We start from the raw sequence: 21,576 nt of genomic DNA, 5'->3' as shown, positions 1-21,576 counted from the left end.
CACAGGATCGGATCGCACAAGTGTGAACCACTGTGCGATCCGATCCTGATGCGGCTGAAAAAAAGGGTCATGTGCGACTTTTGTGCGGGTGCAGTGCTAATTTAGCCATACAAAGTGTATGGCTGAATTCGCACTGCACATCCAATCGCATGTAATGAAGGAGCAGTGCGCTCCGATATTACATGCGATCGCCGCACACGCTATAGTGTGAACCGGCACTTAAGTTTCTTCCAATTAATCAGCAGCAGCATCAAACTAACATCTGACAACTTTAAAAGAAACAGTAAAAAGTAGATTGCACTCTCCTTACTGGATGTTTTACTTCTTGCCTTTTGGGAACACAACAGAAGAGGTAGATGGAAATAGCCAAAACCTTAAAAGTAGATCATATACAGCCAAGAAGCTTACCAGAGATATCTCAGCAATGTCAATCAAAACTGACGAATAAATCATGCTGAATGGACCAACACTAGAAAGAAATATAAAAAAAGAAAAAGAAAAAAAAAAAAAAAAAAAACAAACAAACAATCTCCCTTAGTTGCAAAGACTTTAGTAAAAGGAGTTGTAAAGGCAGAAGGTTTTTTTTTTTTTTTTTTTTTTTTATCTTAACACATTCTATGCGTTAAGATAAAAAGCCTTCTGTGTGAAGCAGCCTCCCCAGCACCCCTAATACTTACCTGAGCCCCATCTCTGTCCAGCGATGTCCATGGTCCCTCGGCCATCTTGGACTCTCCCTCCTGATTGGCTGAGATGCAGCAGCGCCATTAGCTCCCGCAGCTGTCAAAGTCAGTTAGCCAATCAGGAGAGAGAGGGGACGGGTCGAACCACAGCTCCGTGTTTGAATAGACACATGGAGCTGCAGCTCCGCTCAGGTGTCCCCATAGCAAGCTGCTTGCTGTGAGGAGCACTCGACAGGAGGGATGGGCTAGGAGCAGCCAAGAGGGACCCGAGAAGAGGAGGATCTGGGCTGCCCTATGCAAAACCACTTTACAGAGGTGGTAAGTATATTAACAAAAAATTGGATTTTTGCTTTACCGTAAAATCCTTTTCTGTGATGTTCATTAACGGACACAGCTCCCTACAGGAGTACACTAGGCAGGAAAAAGATTTACGACTCCTATGGGGCCGTCCCAGAGCGTATACTCCCATTCTTCGCTATATGCATTCAGTTTTGTTGCAAGCAGTGTCAGAAGAAAAATAACCCAACTCATTAGAAGGGTGGGAGCTGTGTCCATCAATGAACAGCAGAGAAAAATGGATTTTTGTAAAATCTTACCGTAAAATCCTTTTCTCTTAGCTCATCGACAGACGTAGTCCTCGGTGATACACCACCTTCGGGTTATGTTACCTCCGCAGGAGCAGGACTAGACAGGAAATTAAAAAGCTCTGGCCACACCCTAGGGGCAGTCCCAGAGGGTATATCCTCTCTCTCTCTGCCTCAGCAAATCAGTTATGTGAAAAAGCAGTGCTTAGAGAATTTAACCCAACCCAACTCCAAAACAGAGGGGCGGGGACTACGTCTGTCGATGAGCTAAGAGAAAAGGATTTTACGGTAAGATTTTACAAAAATCCATTTTTCTCTAGCGCTCATCGACAGACGTAGTCCTCGGTGATACACCACCTTCGGGACGTCCCAGAGCAGTATCACAACTGAGGGGTGGGAAAATGGAAATCAAATCCCAATCTAGAAGGCCCAACCGATGCCAACTAGAAGTTTACAATGCTCATCCTTAATGAGGAGACTCAACCAAAAAAAGAGAAAACAATTTTTTTTTTTTTTTTTTCAAACAGAAAAAAACCCTCGAGGTAGACCACCGGTCTCCTCAAATTGCGGCCTGCAAAACCTTGCGGCCAAATGAGGCATCCGCCGATGCCGTCACATCAATTTTATAGAATTTTGTAAAGGTATGTACCGACGACCAGGTGGCCGCCTTACATACCTGGACCACTGACGCCTGATGGCGAAAGGCCCAGGAAGTACTGAGCGCTCGAGTGGAGTGCGCCCTAACAGGGAACGGAGGACTCTGACCCTTAATAGAATAAGCCTGTACCACCGTTTGTCTAATCCATTTGGCAATGGTCGCGGCAGATGCAGGCAAACCCTTTCTGGGGCCATCCGTGATCACAAAAAGTGAATCCGTCTTACGGAATGATTCCGTAGCTTTCAGGTATACCCTGATTGCCCGAACCACATCTAAGGAATGCAACGCATGTTCCCGATGATGCTTGGGCTGAGGACACAAGGAAGGTAGTACAATATCTTCATTCAGATGAAAATCTGAAACCACCTTGGGAAGAAAAGATGGCTTAGGATGAAGTACTACCTTATCCCTATGAATCACTAGGTATGGTGACTGGCATGATAATGCAGCCAGTTCTGACACCCTGCGAGCAGAAGTAATAGCCACCAAGAAGGCCACCTTCTGGGATAAAGTAAGCAAGGGAATCTCCCTGATGTTTTCAAAGGGAGGTTTCTGTAGAACCGACAAAACCAAATTAAGATCCCAGGGCGGTAAGGGCGCGCGGACTGGAGGAGCCAGGTGCCGCACCCCCTGGATGAAATTCCGCACCAAGGATTTGGTAGCTAAAGGCTTCTGAAAGAAGATTGCTAATGCTGAAACTTGACCCTTGATGGTGCTCAAGGCTAGCTTCTGCTCAACCCCTTGTTGCAAAAAGGCCAATATACGAGTCACCGAATAGGTACGTGGAGGAAATCCTAAAGATTCGCACCACGCAATATAAGTCTTCCATGTGTGATAATAGACTTTGCTGGAAGTCGCTTTCCTTGCTTTAATAAGGGTAGGAATGACTGAAGTAGACAAACCTCTGTCCTTCATTACTTGGGTCTCAATGGCCAGGCCATTAAAACCAGCGACTGTAAAGCACGAAGGTAAATTGGTCCTTGAGACCACAGACACTCCCTGAGACGAAGTTCCCACGGAACGTCTGCGACTAACCTGTCCAAGTCGGCCAGGCCGGCTTGAGGAGGCCAGCCTAGAATTTCTAGGACCACTGGCGCTGATAGGATCTGAACCAGGCGTCCCTAGAGCTATCTGGCCCCGACCATCCGAGAAAGTCTGGTCGTTTTCTGTTCCCACACATTTATCAGATACCTGATAGTTATCAGGAAAGGTGATCTTTTCTGGTTGAACCTCAGGGACCGAAGTCACCCGACTAGAGGCTACTTGGCCTATCTGGTCAACCAGATCCGATTCCTGTGAGGTATCGGGACTAATCTTAGGAAAAGGTAAAGGAAAAGATCTTTTCAGGGAACGGTGACTACCGCTACCTGTGGTACTTAAATGTTGGAAGGGAAGAATCGCACCGGTAGTAGTGGTTGATGCTCGATCTAATGTCCTGAATACCGGTGAAAACGTCCCCCCACCCTGAAACCGGGTGGGGGCGCACCTTCAGGCTGTGTACTCCTTTGCTTCGGGTTTGGCTGGGTTGGTCCCCTTCTTGAACCCTCCTGGAGGAGTCTTGCCTTTCCCGCTAGTACCAGCCGGGCGCCCTTTATGGGCGGTAAAGAAAGGTCCTCGCTTGTTGCGAGGTCCCTTAGCTTTTGCAGCCTGTGGCAAAAAAGTGCTCTTGCCCCCAGTGGCATCCTTAATGATTTCATCTAGGTTGGCTCCAAATAGACGATTCCCCTGAAAGGGGAGATTTGTCAAGGTCTTTTTGGAACCTAGGTCAGCTGACCAGCATTTTAACCACAGCACACGTCTGAGGATCACTGCTAACTTAGATGCATGCCCTAATAGGGGAGTAGTGTCCAAGGCTGCGTCACAGATAAACCGTAGCCCTTGTATGATCTGTTCCATCAAATCAGATGTCTCCTGGGGAATATCTTTTCCCCTAAGATCTTGGCGTACCATTTTCGCCCATTCCGTAAGTGTCTGGGAAACTAGACCAATAACGATTACTGGTCTAAATGCTGACCCTATCAGAGAAAAGATAGTGCGGGACTCTGCTTCTATCTTTCGATCCACCGGATCCTTAAAGGACGAAGTGTCCTCCACTGGAATAACCGTGGCTTTATTCAGCCTGGAAATAGGCGGATCCACGACTGGTGGTACCGTCCATTTCTTAATGATGGATTCCTCAAACGGATAGCGTCTAGCAATACGCTTGGAAATAGTAAAGGTACGTTTAGAATGCTCCCATTCTCCTTTAATCTGATTACCAAAACATTTAGGTACAGGAAAAGCCTTCGCCGTTTTGATGGGCTTATTAGTCCCAAAAGGCCTCTCTGTTTCAGTTGCCTCTGCCGGTAAAGCCTCAAGTTTTAAGGTTTCTTGCACTGCCACAACTAGTGCGTCCACCAATGCTTCTTCCTGAATTATAGCAAGAGAAGAAGCGTCCTCCTCACTGTCTGAGGGGGCTTTACCTGGGATAACAGCCCTTGCAGAGGAACCTGCAACTGCCGTGACCATCTCTGAATCTGAGTCAGAGGTGTCAGATGGTATAGGGGTAGGCGGGGGTCGCTTCCTTGACCACCGTCCCTGACAGGCCGCCTCCACCCGAGCCACCATAGACTCCAAAATTGCTGTAAATGACTCTATACTCTGTGCACCGGCGGGTCCCGAGGCCCCCTCGAGGGAAACAGGTGGGGGAATATGTGTGGCAGGGTCCATAATAACTCCAGTTACTTCCTGGATAATATAATTCAAAAGTAAAGAAAAAACTTTTTTTTTTTTTTTTCTGACCCCCAGCGCCACAAAAAAAGCCCCTTAGTGTTACCTGCTTAGGGATCCCTATCGATCGAGAGAGAGAGAGATAGACCCCCAGGCTCACCACTTGATGCTCAGAGTCAAACTGCAACAGCTTACAGCGCTGTCTTGACAAACAGGAAGTCTTTTGGCTGGCTGCCCAGGAAGAAAGGAGGCGGCTCCGCCCCTCTGCACGCCTTCCGGCGCCCTCCCCCAAGCTCCACGAGGTGTAGGATCACCTCAAACATGGCCGCCCCCATGCTGGAGACACGAGGCTACGCCAAAATGGCGGCTCGTGCGATCCAGCAAAAAAAATGGCGGCGGCCTAAACTGAATAGCGGTGTGCTGCAGGGCACACAACACTCTCTCTGCATGGGGATATGGCGTGGTTGGCGGTACCGGCCCTGGCGGACCGCGTGGCCGTTCGGGAGGCCTGCTAATAGCTGGAGATCTGATTTGGAAGGCAGTCTACATGTCCGTGGCTTCTGACTGGTAGGTAGCTTATACTTAACCCATAAGATTCCCAGAATGCCACAGATTACATCTTTAAAACATGTATACAATAGATTGTTAGCTCCCAAGCCAAGCCTCCTGGCTTTTGCACACATAAATCACACTCAAAGTAGGAGGATTTGTGACATGTTATAGGATAGAAAGGACTCTTTCTTACCATACAGAGAGGGGCCCGCGTTCACCACAAAACCCGTCAGGGAAAAAGGGGGAACATACTACTCACCATACCGGAACCAGGCGGGCACCAACTCCTGACAGTACCCCTCTCCACCGGGGCGGGAGGGCTGTCGACCGATACGGACGCCGTGACTCATGGTCTTTGGCGTTTCAGCGAGACGTTTAACTCGCGTGGACAGTCCTTTAATGGGACTTTGTCGCGGCCGACCCAGCGCAGAGCTATGGCCTGCACGCGCTCGTAGGCTGAACTGGGGTGACCACCGGATCTCAACATCCAGCCCGTCGCCCAGTTCAGCTTTCTTGCTTGAAGATCTCACAGGAACACTGGAGAAAAAAGCTGTCTAAAAAATCCTTTAAGAAAAAATTCTTGCCAGGACCTAAGATCCCAGCAAGGTGTCTAGGTCCTTACTCCTAACTAGACAGAAAATAACTGATTTGCTGAGGCAGAGAGAGAGAGGATATACCCTCTGGGACTGCCCCTAGGGTGTGGCCAGAGCTTTTTAATTTCCTGTCTAGTCCTGCTCCTGCGGAGGTAACATAACCCGAAGGTGGTGTATCACCGAGGACTACGTCTGTCGATGAGCGCTAGAGAAAATTATTTTACGGTAAGACACAGCTCCAGAATCTTCTTGACCATTGGAAAGTCCCAAAGCAATGTCAAAAACACGAGGAGTGGGAAAAACACAGCAGAAAAAATTCCCAAAGGCTAAACCTAGCCAACCAGGTAAAATATTCTATTTCTCCCTTCTTTCTCTTCATCTTCAGCCCAGATAACAGCCCGCGCCTCCCCCTCCAGAGCCGAGCCTCTCTAACGGCCCATGCGCGTCCCTGCGTCATGGTTCCCATGACAGCAGCGGACGCTATGCATCCAGAGGCGTACTGTTCCTCATACAGGCGGCCTACGTGGCGCGCTACGATTGGCTCCCGCTGCGCACTGCTCTGCAATTGAGACGCTCTGCCCCGCTTGTTAAAGGAGGGATCGGGACACATTGTAGCGATGTGCCCGATCAGCCTGCACACACTAGACTCTATCCCCATCAATAAGTCCCCAAGGTATTGTAACCCCAACATTTATCATATTAGTGCTGGCTTTTAAGGATATTAACGTTCATTATGTGTATATTAGGCGGGAGGATGATGTCATCTGAGGTGGGTGTCACCTTATTGCACTGCTTTCTATTGGTGGTATGTGCTTATATATTCTCTGCTCACAATTTGCACTGTATCACATGCCTGACGAAGGGGTCCTGTGCGGCTCCGAAACGTTGCACTTTATTTTTCTGATGTGATCTTCTTTGGAATAAAGTTTTTGGACTGCTTTTGCAAGACCCTTGGTGTGCTAGCAAATATGTATCTACTTGTAACCGATCCAGTTGCCAGCTGGTGATCGCTTCAGCACCCAGTACACACGTGCCTACAAACCAGGAAGGTGTGCGATAGGAATATGAACTATACTGGTGAACAGACCAGCATTTGAGCCAAAAAATACGCTTAAGGACCACTGCCGAAACAGAGAGGCTAGCAACTAGGGGAGCCGCATCCAAAGAGGCATCACAGATAAACTGCAGCCCCTGGACCAACTGGTCCGCCAGCTCAGCAAAGGCAGGGGGGAGCTGCTCCCCCCCCCAGGTCATGGCGTAAAAGCTTAGCCCATTCGGTCACAGCTTGCGACACCAGGGCAATGGTGAATACCAACCTCAGTGCCGAACCAGCTATAGTGTACATATTGCGGGCCACAGCCTCCACCTTCCTGTCAGCCGGGTCCTTAAAAGGCCGGAGACTCTTCAACTGAAATCGTGGTTGCCTTATTTAATCTGGAAATTGGAGGGTTCACCGCCGATGGAACAGTCCACTTTTTAAGAAGGGACTCCTCATAGGGGTATCACATAGCAAATCGCTTAGGGACCACAAGGGGACATTTTGGTGGTTCCCACTCTTTAGCGACAATTCTGTCAAAATAGAAGGGGAAAGGAAACACCTTAGCCACTCTTGATGGCTTGTGAGTGCCAAAGAGAACCAACGCTTCCATCGCAGCTTCAGCTGCGCCCTCAATCTTTTAAGTTCCATGCACAGATACAATCCGTGCATCCACCAGCGCCTTTCCGTGCGTGACTACAGGAGTGGAGGAATCATCCTCACTATCTGGGAACTCAAGGTGGGTGGTCGCAGACCCAGCAGAGTGACCCATGTCCGCCGCAGCTGAATCAGATTCGGGATCTAAGGAGACAGATGAGGCAGGGGGATTTTTTTTCTAGCCCGTTGCCCAAAAACCACCTCCACCTGGGACACAAAGGACTCCAGGGACTGCCGTCAGTGCATCAATGGTTGGTTGGGGGCCCGGATGGTATCAGGTGGGAAAATGTTCTCCAAGGTTATAGGTGGACTGCACAAAGTAAGGTGTAAAAACACTGCTAACTAAGGGACACTCCCACCGCTCCAGCAGCATCACCCAGTCGCCAGTAACAGAGCACAAATCCCTCCTCAGCAGAGAAGGAGAGGACCCCACCAGGCTCGCCACCCAGCAGAAACAGACACCTGCAGGCACCAGGATAATCTGCACTCCACGTGTGGTGATCAGGAATTGAAAAGTTCTAGGGAGTTACCAGGGGATGAGGAGTGGCTACCACCGCTGAAAACCCCACCCAGAGGGCTCCACTGTCTTGACAACCACCGCAAAATGTCTGCTGGACTACACAAACATGGCCGCAGTGCATTGAGCACACAAGCTACAAGAAAATGAGGGCCCCGTGCGGCACCACGAGGCTCCCAGGAGGGATCCTTAGGATTCATAAAAGGGTACAAGCAGAAAGAGGGGGCCCTGACAGGAGCCCCCACCAGGTACAGCCCCCACCATTCGCCTAGTTTCCGGCGGCACACCCCCTCGCCCCCATCGCTAGCACAGCACAATGACCCCACACCAGAAGGTGGACCAAACCACCCCACAGCAGCCCCAGTACAGCGAAGGAAGAGGGGGGGGGCGAAATGGCCCACAGGGGCCACCAGACTGATGAGGGGGGAGTGCCTAACGGGAAGGAGGGGAACCCGGGGGTCTTACCGTCCCATGGAGAGGCCCACATCCACCCCAAAAACCTCCAGGGGGAGGACAGTTACTTGCATACCAGGAACCAGGCGGGCACCGCTCCAGACAGAACCTCCTCTCCATCGAAATGGGGGGCTGTCGGCCAGGAGGAATGCTGCAACTCGGGCTGAGAGCCCGGTCATATGCGACCTCGCAAGACGTTTCACTCGCAGGCCAGTCCCCGTTAGGTGGGGCTATGTCACAGCCAACCTAGCATGGAGCTGAGGCCTGCGCACGCTGGCAAGACTGGGGTGACCATTGTATCTAGATTTTCCAGGCCATCGCCCAGTCTGTCAGTTAATTGTAGATCTCACAGGAGAAAAAAAAAAAAAAAAATCTATCTAAAAAGAAAAAATTGCCAGTACCAGAGATCCTAGCAAGGAACTGGGTCCTTACTCCTGACTAGGCAGGAAAAAACCTATAGCAGAGAGAGGGAGTATACCCCCTGGGACTGCCCAAAGGCGTAGCTAGACTTTTTCCTGCCTAGTGTCCAACTCCTGTAGGGGGCAGTATAATCCAATGGCTAAGACAAAAAGGAGCTGTGTCCGTCAATGAACGAAAGAAATAGGAAAGCATGACTTTTTTTTTTAGAGCACAGGGAGTAAAGGGGCTACTGCAACAAATGGGATGGAGAATTAGAAGATGGGCTTGAAGGCCTAGAATTCTTTACTGGAAAAAGGAAATACCAAACTAGCAACAAAGCTAAAGTGGCAAGCTGTGCACTCATAGCCTTCCAACGCACTTAATAGAAAGTAGGTCGAGTAGAAAGAAGGTCGAGAAACATGGGGTAAATAAACTGGTCAGCTGGCTAAAGCAAACACCTTACACCAGAATGGACAAGACAATCATGGACTCACCGGCCACCCGCTCCGAGGAATAATAATTCCCGATAACTTCATACTGGATGTCAACTGCTGGCACTGTGTCAGGATGAGTCACTTTCACTGTCAGGAGAATGCCCATCAGCAAGTTTACCACCTGAGGATACAAATGCAAATCAAAAGCAGTTAGATATGTAACACAGCTAGAATCCAAACAATAAAAGCAACATTTTTTTTAAATTTGTGATACAGTGGGTAGGTGGTCAAAAGTTTGTGAGGTTATTTTGTGTCTGCGACCCAACTGGGGAGGTTTTCCATCACTTCCTGAACTTATAACATTAGGATAAGAAATGGCGGTAGCACTCGTCACTGGGAAAAGAAGCCACATACTACAATGAAAAAAAAAGTATCTAAAGTTCTAAAAGTATCCCATATCGCTAAAACAATGTCCTTGTTGGGAGAGATTTCACACCACGTCTCTCCCGACGGGAATTAAATCCTACACTAGTCAGGCCAGTCCATTGTTGCAAGCTCCTAGAATTTTGGAGCTGGTTCTTAGATTTTGGAATGATTTGTCAAAAATTGATAATGTTCTTCATTGCTGCACTCTTACTATAAAAAGAACATTACAAAAAAATGACACCTGTTCAAATGATAAATTGGTAATTTAAAGCTGGGTAAACACTTTTTTTCAGCCAGAGGGTTGAATAAGAAAAAAATAAAATACCCGCCTGGACATTGTTTTCTACAAACAGGGACTCCCCGCTGTCAGAATACACTGTTCAGCTGATTTGACTAGAAGCCGCTGACTGAAGCAGGTTTTCCAACAGTCCTGTTTGACAGAAGCTGATCTAACAAGGAGAGCTAACACGCAGATCGAAATGTGGCTGGTCCCCGCGGAACCAGCCATACTTCTATCCATGTGTACCCTAGCTTTACGTAAATTATGTGGACAGATTTTGAAACCAATGATAAAACTTGGAGCGGTCAATATGAAGAACACGCTTATTCAATACGACTAAAGTTTGGAGATTAAGGCTATGTTCACATGTGGGCGTAGCGGATCACGGGCAGAAACCCAGCGATTCTGCCCGCGATCCGGAATCATTGCAAATCGTGGGACGCCTGTGTGATGCCCGTGATTTGCAATGGCACCCCAAACGCTGTGCGATGTTGCCGCAATGTCCGCCTGCCGAATCGCGTAACATCGCGCAAACAGAATCGCAGGACGCATGATGCCCAAAAAGGTACAAGAGCTTATTTTGTGCGTCATGCATCCCGCGATTCTGTTTGCGCGATGTTACCGCGATTCGGCAGGCGGAAATCGCGGCAACATCCCACAGCGTTTGGGGTGCCATAGCAAAACACGGGTATCGCACAGGCGTCCCGTAATTTGCAATGATTCCGGATTGCGGTGATTCTGCCCGTGATTCGCTACGCCCACATGTGAACGTAGCCTTAGGCTAAGTTCACTTGTAAGCGTTTTGGGGCGTATTTCTGCTCTAGGATCAGCTCCAAAAACGCCCAACAATACAAATCCTATTCATTTCAATGGCCCCTGTTCACATCTGAGCGTTTTGACGTTCAAGGAAAACGCCCAACGCTCACAAAAGTACATGAGCTTCTTTTTGGCCAGATTACAGGCATTTTTTTTTTTCTATTGGTCACTTGTCAACCTAAAAACGTCTGCACCAAAATTCCTATAAAAACGCCCATAAAAACGCCTGAAAAAAAAAAACACTTAAATAGCAACTCCAAGATGTGAACGTAGCCTTAGAAGCTCTACAAATACAGAATAAACCGCAAGGGAAGACACAATTCTCAATTGTTCAGGGATCACTTATACTTAGTGCACACTATTAGTTGTTTTTTCATTCAACCCAGCTGCTGAACGAAAAAAACCTGAAGAGCTTGAAGAGAAGCTGCTGTATTAACTATGTGATGTTGGTACAGCGATCTCCCCTGCTGAGCAATTGTGTTCTGACAGGGGGACGAGCCACCTGCAAGAACGCACCGGTCAATGGTTGAGAGCACTGATTGGATGCACATCAGCAGACCTTTTTTGGTCATGCCCCTTAACAGGAGGCGGCTGCCGTACACATGGGCCGAATATCGGCCGGTTTCTATTGAACTGGCCGATGCTGCCCAATATTCGGCTCATATGTACTAGGCTTTAATCTGACCAGTTTAGACTTTTATCAATTTTTTTGCAATGAAAAAAGGTAAAAGTTCAGCAGTCTGGTACCCTAAAGAACTGTCTGTTCCCTCCAATACATCATGGTAACAGCACTGCCTACACAGCGGAGCACTTACAAGGCATTTCCTTCATAGTAAGTTTTCCTTTATTTCCTGTTACCAATAGAGCAATCTACTGGACAGCTCAGTGTATGTTACCAAAGAAGCAGGACTGAAAGTCTCTTGGTATCTTATCTACCAGAAGATCTGTTGTTCTGTTTAGTCAGTGTGGAACCCCTGCCAGGTGGGCAAAGGTTGTAACCTCACATTTCTCCACTGCTATTAGGAAAACCTACTGATTGCACAAAAACGGAGCATCACCACACTGCAAAGCTGATCATTCACCAATAAAGCCAAACTCTGGGAAATCTACATAAATTCCCCTTGCAGTAGGGCAAGGCTTTAGGTTTGCTATGCCTAGGGGTAGAAGAATAATGTGTAGTCGTTACCTTAGCCTTCATCGTTCTCTTTTTCCCTAATGACCTGGTCTATGGGTGGTCCCCTGTTTTCCTACGTATACTGCAGGGCTATTGGTCCTACATGGTACTTGATGCTAGCATGCAGCTTTGGGGAACTAGCCACATAAATGGAAGGCACTTACCTGAGCAAGGAATAAACTATTACAGCTTATTCTTCTACCTGATAGACTGACACAGATGGTGTACAGAACATGCCGCCCCCCCCCCCCCCCGCCTCCATAATGTAATTTCCTGCTTGTGTGATTGGCTCCCTTATTTTCCCAAAAGTCTGCACTAAGATACAAGTCAGATTTTGGGCATTCCCTGCAATACAAATGTCATTTTTGGTATGATACTCCCAACAAGAGATCACATCTAAAGGGATGCAGGTCCTGCAATTTTCTTCATTAGAACCCAGCAGGTGCAGCAGCTGATGGATAAATATAAACCTCTCCCATACAGATTCACATAGCACAGACACACAGCCATTTCCTCAGAATAACAAAAAGCAGGAATCTGCAATGAAGTTGGTTGAGATCCTTACACTGTACATAGATCAGGGGAAGTTTTTTTTTTTTCTCCTCCCCTCGACCAAAAACAGACTAACGTAGGGTACACACTAAAAAGAAATCGGGAGAATGATCGTTCGATTTTCCTCGTTGTTTCACAGCAAATCGGAACTGATGAACGAAAACTCTCGTACGACAAAGGCTTTTTTGTTGCCTTTATGGTCTCTGCAAATGAACTGTTTTTCTGATTTTTCTTGTACGATAATGGTACACAAAAAAAAAAAAAAAAAAAAAAAAAAAAAAAAACATTGTTCGTTCTATTCCCATACAAGAAAATTTTTGGAGTTTGTCCCTTTGGGAAATTTTGTACGAAAAGTCAGAATCGGCTGTAAAAATTTGTGTTCACACTAAATCGTGCAAAAGTTCCTCAGACGAAAATGTCTGCCTGATTTACTTATTTTGTGTACGAGCCTTTAACATTCGCATTTGGGGCCCCCATTTTAAGGGTATTTATGACATTTCCAGAGTTGGGATTTAAACCTGAGCCCAAAAGAATCAGCATCAAAAGAACGATGTCAACAAAAGGTAGCCAATGTATTTCTCTTACAACAAATTTCCCTGAACCACTTCTGGACCGGAAGGATTTGCCCCCTTAATGCCCAGGCCATATTTTGCGATTCGACACTGTTACTTTGACAATTACTCGGTCGTGAGACGATGTACCTAAATAAAATTGATGTTCTTTTTTCCCCACAAATAGAGCTTTTTGGTGGTATTTGAGCACCTGTGCGATTTTTATTTTTTGCGCTATAAAACAAAAAAAAAAAAAGTGTGACAATTCTGAAAAAAAAAAATATATATTTTTCACATTCTGCTATACAACATCCCCCCCCCCCCCCCAATAAAATGTAAAATCTAATTTTTTTTAACATTTTAGGCCAATTTGTTTTCTGCTACATTTTTTTTTTTTGTAAACCAAAAAAAAAAAAAAAGAATCGCAATAAACGTATTTTGATTGGCTTGCGCAAAAGTTATCGAGAGTAACTACGGGAAAGATTTGTCATTTTTAGGTTTTTTTTTCTTCTACTAGTAATGGCTGCGATCTGCGGACAGATCGGACCCCTGACTGACATTTTTTGGGGGGGGGGGGACCAGTGACATTACTACAGTAATCAGTGCTAAAAATATGCACTGTTACTGTAATAATGACTGTCAGGGAAGGGGTTAACACTGGATGATCAAGGGTTAAATGTGTACCTAGGGGCGCGGCTTGTGAAATGATCACAGAGACCTGTGTTCCTATATAGAAGGATCACAGGCGCTCTGTGATCATTCCAGGGAGAAGAACGGTCAGCTGTGTTTACAACATCTGCCCGTCGTCCTCTCTCAGCGGGGAGCGATCGCGGGTGTCAATCGGAAACGCCTGCATCTGAGTCCCCGCTAACGAGAGGAGCGGGAGCACAGCCCTAGCTGCAGGCACGCGACCGACATATACCTACAGCTGTTTGCGCAGGAGCGGCTGCCTGCCGCAGTATAACTGCGGCGGGCGGTCGTTAACCGGTTAAGTAGGGAGATAGTAATGCACACACAAGGTGTGTTCTCTCTATAAAAAAGAGAAAATAAAGTGGAATTAGATTTATGCAAACTATCCGTAATACAATTTTTTTACCAGCAATTTTTTTTTAACAGCAACAAGAGAAGGAGGAGACGGGAAAAAAAAAAAAAAAAAAGACGAGAACCTGCACTGGCATTTGAACAATGTAAGACAAGGTCAAACATTAGCACAACCACCATAGGACAATTTTATTATACATTCCACAATCACTTGTAAACCAAAATACCGGCACAGATGGCAATTCACGTTGGGAGTCGTACCACTTTTAACCGCTTGCCGACCAGCTGCCATACTTATACTGCCGCAGGTCAGCTCTATCCCATGAAACGACATACCTGTACGTCGTTTTGCGGGTCCGCTAGTTGGGGAGGGAAGTGGGAGCCAATGAGCGGGTCTGGCGGCCACAATCGCTCCCCGTGGAGACAGAACGGCGGTCTGCCGTTGTAAACACGGCAAACAGCTGCTCTGCCAGTAATGAACACAGGGATCCTGTGTTCCTCTTATTTAGGAACACAGGTCTCTGTGTTTATTCAGCAAGCCAATCCCCCCACACAGTTAGAAAGCACCCCCTGGGGACACATTTAACCCTTTAATCACCCCTGGTGTTAAACCCTTAGCTGCCAGTGTTATTAGTACAGTAACAGTGCATATTTTTAACACTGATTACTGTAGTAACGTCACTGGTCCCTCCAAAAATGTCCAAAATGTCAGTTAGGTGTCTGATTTTTCCCCCGCAATCCCGCTAAAAATCGCTGATCCCTAGTAAAAAAAAAAAAAAAAAAAAAAAAAAAAAAAAACAAACAAACAAAACAATGACATATCTTTCCCCTAGTTTGTAGACCCGATAACTTTTGCGCAAACCAAAATTTACACTTATTGGGGTTTTTTTTTTTACCAAAAATATGTAGCAGAATACATACTGGCCTAAAATAATCAAAAAAAAATTGATTTTAATTTTTTTTGGGAATGTTCTTTAGCAGAATGTAAAAAAAAAAGTTTTTCCCCCAGAATTTTCGCTCCTTTTTTTGTTTATTGTGCAAAAAAAAAAAAAAAAAATTGCAGAGGTCAAATACCACCAAAAGAAAGCTCTATTTGTGGGGGAAAAAAAGGAAATCAATTTTATTTGGGTACAGCGTTGCACAACCACACAATTGTCCGTTAAAATGCAGTGCCATATCGCAAAAAACTGGCCTGGTCATTAAGGAGGGTAAAACCTTCTGGTCCAGAAGTGGTTAAAGCAGACCTTGCACGGCATAAACAAAAAACGCATTCTTAAATTTACACAGTGCAGAAAGGCTTTCTACAATAAAATATGAAAATATTACACTCGGGTAATATGAGGAGTCCCTTTAGGATTCAGGGCGCGATTCAGACCCAGCAGGGTGACCCACGTCCACAGCCTGAATCAAATTTAGGATCTGAGGAGACAAAGGAGGCGGGGGCACTTTATGCCAGCCCTTCACCCAAATGACACCTCTACCCAGGACACAAGGGACTGCAGGACCACCCTCAGTGCATCGATGGATGGGACCCAGAGGGCCCCGCAGCCTCAAAGAGGGAATCAGATGGGAACCTTAGCTCCAAAGACTCCATGAGTCGCAAGAGGGACCCCACAAAAAAAGTGTAAAACTGCTAAGGGACAACCCCCACTGCTCCGGCAGCACCACCTTGTTGCCAGTCACAGAGCACCAATCAATCTTCAGCAGAGAGGGAGAGACCCCACCAGACTCACCACCCTGCAGAAACCAGGCACCGCAGCCACCAGGGGACTCTGCACTCAGTGCACTGCACGAGCAGCAATCAGGAAATTAAAGGATCCAGCAGTCAGCACCAAGGGGTGAGGAGGGGCTCCCACCGCCGAAATCGCTGCCCAGAGAGCTCAACTGTCATGGCCGCTGCTATTTTTAATGGCAAACCACCGCAAAATGGCCACCGGACTACACAAACATGGCCGCTGTGCATTGCGCACACAGGCTTCGAGAAAAATGGTGGCCCGCGTGGCACCAGGAGGGATCCCTAGGCCTCAAGGACAGGCCCAGGCAGGACAGGGGGCCCTGGCCGGAGCCCCCGCCAGGTACAACCCTGTCCCCCACAGCCGAGCGTCCGGTCGCTGACAGCACACCCCCCACCTCCATCACCAGCATAACGCTCTGCCCCCACCCCAGGAGGTGGACCAGACCACCCATACAGCCCCAGCACAAGTGGGGGGGGGGTGCCTGACAGGAAGGAGGGGGAACACGGGGGTCTGACCATCCCTAAGGGGGTGCTCACCCCACGCCCACCCCAAAAAACTCTGCAGGGGAGAGGGGGGGACAGCTACTCACCATAACAGGAGCCAGGCAGAGCCCCTCGCCATTGAAATGGGGGGCTGTCGGCCAGGAGGAACGCTGCGTCTTGGGCCGAGACCCGGCTGTATGCGACCTCACAAGACATTTAACTCTCAGGCCAGCCCCATCTGGTGGGGCCATGTTGCAGCCGCGCTCGCTGGCTAGACTGGCGTGACCACTGGCTCTAGATTATCCAGCCTGTCGCCCAGTCCGGCAGTTGATTGCCAGGACCAGAAATACCAGCATGCAACTAGGTCCCTCCTCCTGACTAGGCAGACTAATAGGTGTAGCCAGACTTTTATTCGGCCTAGTGTCCTACTCCTGTAGGGGACAGTAATACCCAATGGTTAAGAAGATCAGGAGCTCTGTCTGTTAATGAACGAAAGAGAAAATGCAATTTTTTGGGTGAATCGCTTCTAAAGAGATCCCAACAGTGCAACTTTTATCAGAACACAGAAAGTACATCAGCTGATTAAAATAAATGAGTCATTCCCATTCAGAATCACTCTACACAGAATGTGGTCTAACGCAACTATACTTTCAGGAACAGGTAGGAGTCTGAACAAAGCTTGTTAAAATCCCTACAATGTACATAGATCACCCAGAGAGAATTTTGTTCTCAACAGAAGTGGAGTTACTCTTTAAGTAATGACAAAGTTATTGCCAAATAAACCAATCCATAGCAAAAAGACATGAAAACTGTTCTGGTCCATAGCCGGTGTACATTGGTGAGAGGGGAAGTGGTTAAGCAGTTCTTGCATTGACTTGGTCAGATTTACCGATATCCTGGGAAATTTTGGTGACATCACCTGGCCCAGCATCTCAAGTGGCACGGCTCACGCCTTGTGACAGCTTGTGCAATACATTACTGGCATACTGGAAAATATTTGCTGCAGTTTATTAATCATTCCCTGTCACTGTAATGGAAAAGGGGAGTCCCATCAACCACACATGCACTCCATACACAGGCCAATTAGGAGATAAACGTGACTGCAATTCAGACACGGAGAGGACATTGCTCAGCGCCTGGCCTAGGCCTCTCAGGGAAAGCTTTGTCCTTGTAGATGTTTTTATCTGCAGCAGGGAAACGGGCCAAAATCAGTTTCTTTACACAGAGCTGCAGCTATCACTTTCACTAAAAGGTCATGGCAGCCAGGAGGAAAGAGAAGAAGGGCTAAATGAAAGACCTAAGGCCTGATCACAAACAAGAGATTGTTTCGTAATGAGCACCTGCTTAAAAATCACAAAACAAACAAAAAAAAAAAAAAGATTTTGGCGTGTCAACCTGATCTCACAACAGATCACAATGCTATTGCCATCGGTACCCAAAACCCTGAAAAATGCTGCATTTGGGCTTCCTACCTCTGCTATACCAGGATAACCGACAGGATGGATTTCCTATAGTTGAATATTTCTCATTTCAGACCTGCTGACGGCCACATCCAGGCTCCATGCACACCTGAGCATATAGTTTTCATGCATTTTTTCAGGCGTTTTTTTGCAGGTGTTTGGAGGCAGGCATTGACATCTAACAAGAACGCTTGTAATCTGCCAAAAAAGAAGCTCATGTACTTTGAGCTTCAGGCATTTTGCTACAGGCGACAAAACGCTCATATGTGACTAGGGGCAATTGAAATGAATGGGATTTTGATTGTTGGGAGTTTTGAGACTCCAGAGATGAATGTTTTACGAGCAGAAATACACTCAGGTGTGAACAGGGCCTTAGGAGCTAGTATTTAAATCTCTTAAAATGTTTGTTAACCCAACACTTCATATTCCTGCTGTACCGTGTACTTGTATGAGAAAATCTCCTGTTCTCTTTGTATTGCTTCCTTTGTGTGAAATCCTTGTTATTTCTGTCAATCCCTCTGCTTGCCTATTAAAAACTGACCACACTAAGCAGGAAAGGTCAGATCACCAAGGTCAGATCTCTACTTATGCTGGGAACTCCATATACTCTCCTCCAATGAACAGGCTTGTCCTGACATGCCTCTTTTGCACAGCCATTCACTGGGAAGCTCAGTGTGCTGCTGCTGCTGAGATTGCTACAGATTTCACTCAAAACAGGCCTCACCATGGTTGACCAAAGAAGTTGAGTGCATGTGCTCAACGTCATATCCAGAGGTTTCTTTGGGAAATACACGTATGAGTGCTGCCAGGTTTGCTGCAGAGGTTGAAGGGGTGTGGGGGGGGGGGGGGGGGGGATCAGCATGTCAGTGCTCAGACCATAGGCCCCAACGCTGCATCAAATTGGTCTGCATGGCTGTCGTCATAGAAGGAAGCCTCTTCTAAAGATGATGCACAAGAAAGCCTGCAAACAGTTTGCTGAAGACAACCAGACTAAGGACATGGATTACTGGAACCATGTATTGTGGTCTGATGAGACCAAGATAAAACTTTTTTGGGTTCAGATGGTGTCAAGCGTGTGTGGCATAAACCAGGTGAGGAGTACAAAGACAAGTGTGTCTTGCCTACAGTCAGGCATAGTGGTGGGAGTGTCATGGTCTGGGGCTGCATTAATGCTGTCGGCACTGGGGAGCTACAGTTCATTGAGGGAACCATGGATGCCAACATGTACTGTGACATACTGTAGCAGAGCATGATCCCCTCCCTTCGGAGACTGGGCCGCAGGGCAGTATTCCAAATTAACAACCCCAAACACACCTCCAAGATGACCACTGCCTTGCTAAAGTAGCTGGGAGTAAAGGTGATGGACTGGCCAAGCATGTATCCAGACCAAAACCCTATTGAGCATCTGTGAGGCATCCTCAAATGGAAGGCAGAGGAGCCCAAGGTCTCTAACATCCACCAGCTCCCTGATGTCGTAATGGAGAAGAAGAAGAGGACTACAGTGGCAACATTTGAAGCTCTGTTGAACTCCATGCCCAAGAGGTTTAAGGCAATGCTGGAAAATAATGGTGGCCACACAAAATATATAACACTTTGGGCCCAATTTGGAGATTTTCACTTAGGGGTGTACTCACTTTTGTTGCCAGTGGTTTTGACATTAATGGCTGTGTGTTGAGTTTTTTTGAGGGGACAGCAAATTTACACTGTTATACAAGCTGTACACTCACTACTTTACATTGTAGCAAAGTGTCATTTCTTCAGTGTTGTCACATGAAGATATAATACAATATTTACAAAAATGTGAGGGGTGTACTCATTTTTGTGGGATACTGTATATACATTTTTTTTAGCAGAGACGCTAGAGAATAAAATGGCGAAAGTTGCAATCTTTTATGTCAAATTGTACTTGCGTCTTTCAAAACACGTTTTTTTGGGGAACAAATACACTTTACGGTTTCGTTTTTTTTTTTTTTAATTCATTAAAGTGAACCCAATTTTTTTTGGTATAATGTAAAACATTATGCCGAGAATCGTGATCTATAAAAAAAAAAAAAAAAAAAAAAAAATTGTGATTCCCATTTTATCCAGAACCGTGCAGCTCTACCCCAGAGGTCATGTGACTGCACTTGATGTCTTATGGTCGAGGGCACTCATTATCATATGTTCTAGACATGCCCACAGTTGGCACAATTCTTGACGGAAGTTTTTGATCTCATCAATACGAGCCTCCAGATGTCTTCCTTACACTCCTGGGCATGCATGATGATGAGCAAAGACCTAGATACACCAAGCTATATACACCTAGATACACCAAGTCTTACCTGTTGCATATGCTAAAAAGGAAATAAAAAACCCAAAGTGGCATCTTTTTCTCCTACTATGCTAACTTCATGGGAATCTATCATAACCTGGGTATTACCAATGTATAAGTTGACATATACCAATAGGAACTGCCCTAAAAAATATGACAAAATCTGGTAACCATGGTTGGATTGTTTTCTCCCAATGGGGACGAATTTTCCCCTTCTTTCTTATTTAGTGATTATTGAATGTAAAGTGCCTTGCAAAAGTATTCGGCCCCCTTGAACTTTGCAACCTTTTGCCACATTTCAGGCTTCAAACAAAGATATAAAACTAATTTTTTTGTGAAGAATCAAAAAGTGGGACACAATCATGAAGTGGAACGAAATTTATTGGATATTTCAAACTTTAACAAATAAACTGAACAATTGGGCGTGAAATTATTAAGCCCCCTTAATACTTTGTAGCGCCACCTTTTGCTGCGATTACAGCTGAGGTATGTCTCTATCAGTTTTGCAAATTGAGAGACTGAAATTTTTGCCCATTCCTCCTTGCAAAACAGCTCGAGCTCAGTGAGGTTGGATGTAGAGCGTTTGTGAACAGCAGTTTTCAGTTCTTTGCACAGATTCTCGATTGGATTCAGGTCTGGACTTTGACTTGGCCATTCTAACACCTGGATATGTTTATTTGTGAACCATTCCATTGTAGATTTTGCTTTATGTTTTGGATCATTGTCTTGTTGGAAGACAAATCTCCTTCCCAGTCTCAGGTCTTTTGCAGGCTCCATCAGGTTTTCTTCCAGAATGGTCCTGTATTTGGCTCCATCCATCTTCCCATCAATTTTAACCATCTTCCCTGTCCCTGCTGAAGAAAAGCAGGCCCAAACCATGATGCTGCCACCATGTTTGTCAGTGGGGATGGTGTGTTCAGGGTGATGAGCTGTGTTGCTTTTACGCCAAACATAACGTTTTGCATTGTTGCCAAAAAGTTTGATTTTGGTTTCATCTGACCAGAGCACCTTCTTCCACATGTTTGGTGTGTCTCCCAGGTGGCTTGTGGCAAACTTTAAACAACACTTTTTATGGATATCTTTAAGAAATGGCTTTCTTCTTGCCACTCTTCCATAAAGGTCAGATTTGTGCAGTATACGACTGATTGTTGTCCTATGGACAGAGTCTCCCACCTCAGCTGTAGATCTCTGCAGTTCATCCAGAGTGATCATGGGCCTCTTGGCTGCATCTCTGATCAGTCTTCTCCTTGTATGAGCTGAAAGTTTAGAGGGACGGCCAGGTCTTCGTAGATTTGCAGTGGTCTGATACTCCTTCCATTTCGATATTATCGATTGCACAGTGCTCCTTGGGATGTTTAAAGCTTGGGAAATCTTTTTGTATCCAAATCCGGCTTTAAACTTCTCCACAACAGTATCTCAGACCTGCCTGGTGTGTTCCTTGTTCTTCATGATGCTCTCTGCGCTTTAAAAACGGA

General features: G+C 46.4%; 1 protein-coding gene across 1 annotated transcript in view; it reads right to left on the bottom strand.

Annotated features, from left to right (window-relative positions):
• Positions 1-21,576, bottom strand: part of LAPTM4A (lysosomal protein transmembrane 4 alpha) — a 67,572-nt gene that overhangs the window by 28,794 nt on the left and 17,202 nt on the right. Inside the window, exon 2 of the mRNA XM_082251294.1 lies at positions 9,333-9,453. Coding sequence (XP_082107420.1) covers positions 9,333-9,453 — 121 coding nt within the window. The remainder of the gene's footprint in view (positions 1-9,332; positions 9,454-21,576) is intronic.

Source organism: Pelophylax lessonae, assembly GCF_965119305.1.
Source record: "Pelophylax lessonae genome assembly, chromosome: 3".
Classification (NCBI taxonomy): domain Eukaryota; kingdom Metazoa; phylum Chordata; class Amphibia; order Anura; family Ranidae; genus Pelophylax; species Pelophylax lessonae.
This window is presented reverse-complemented; position numbering and strand designations above follow the sequence as displayed.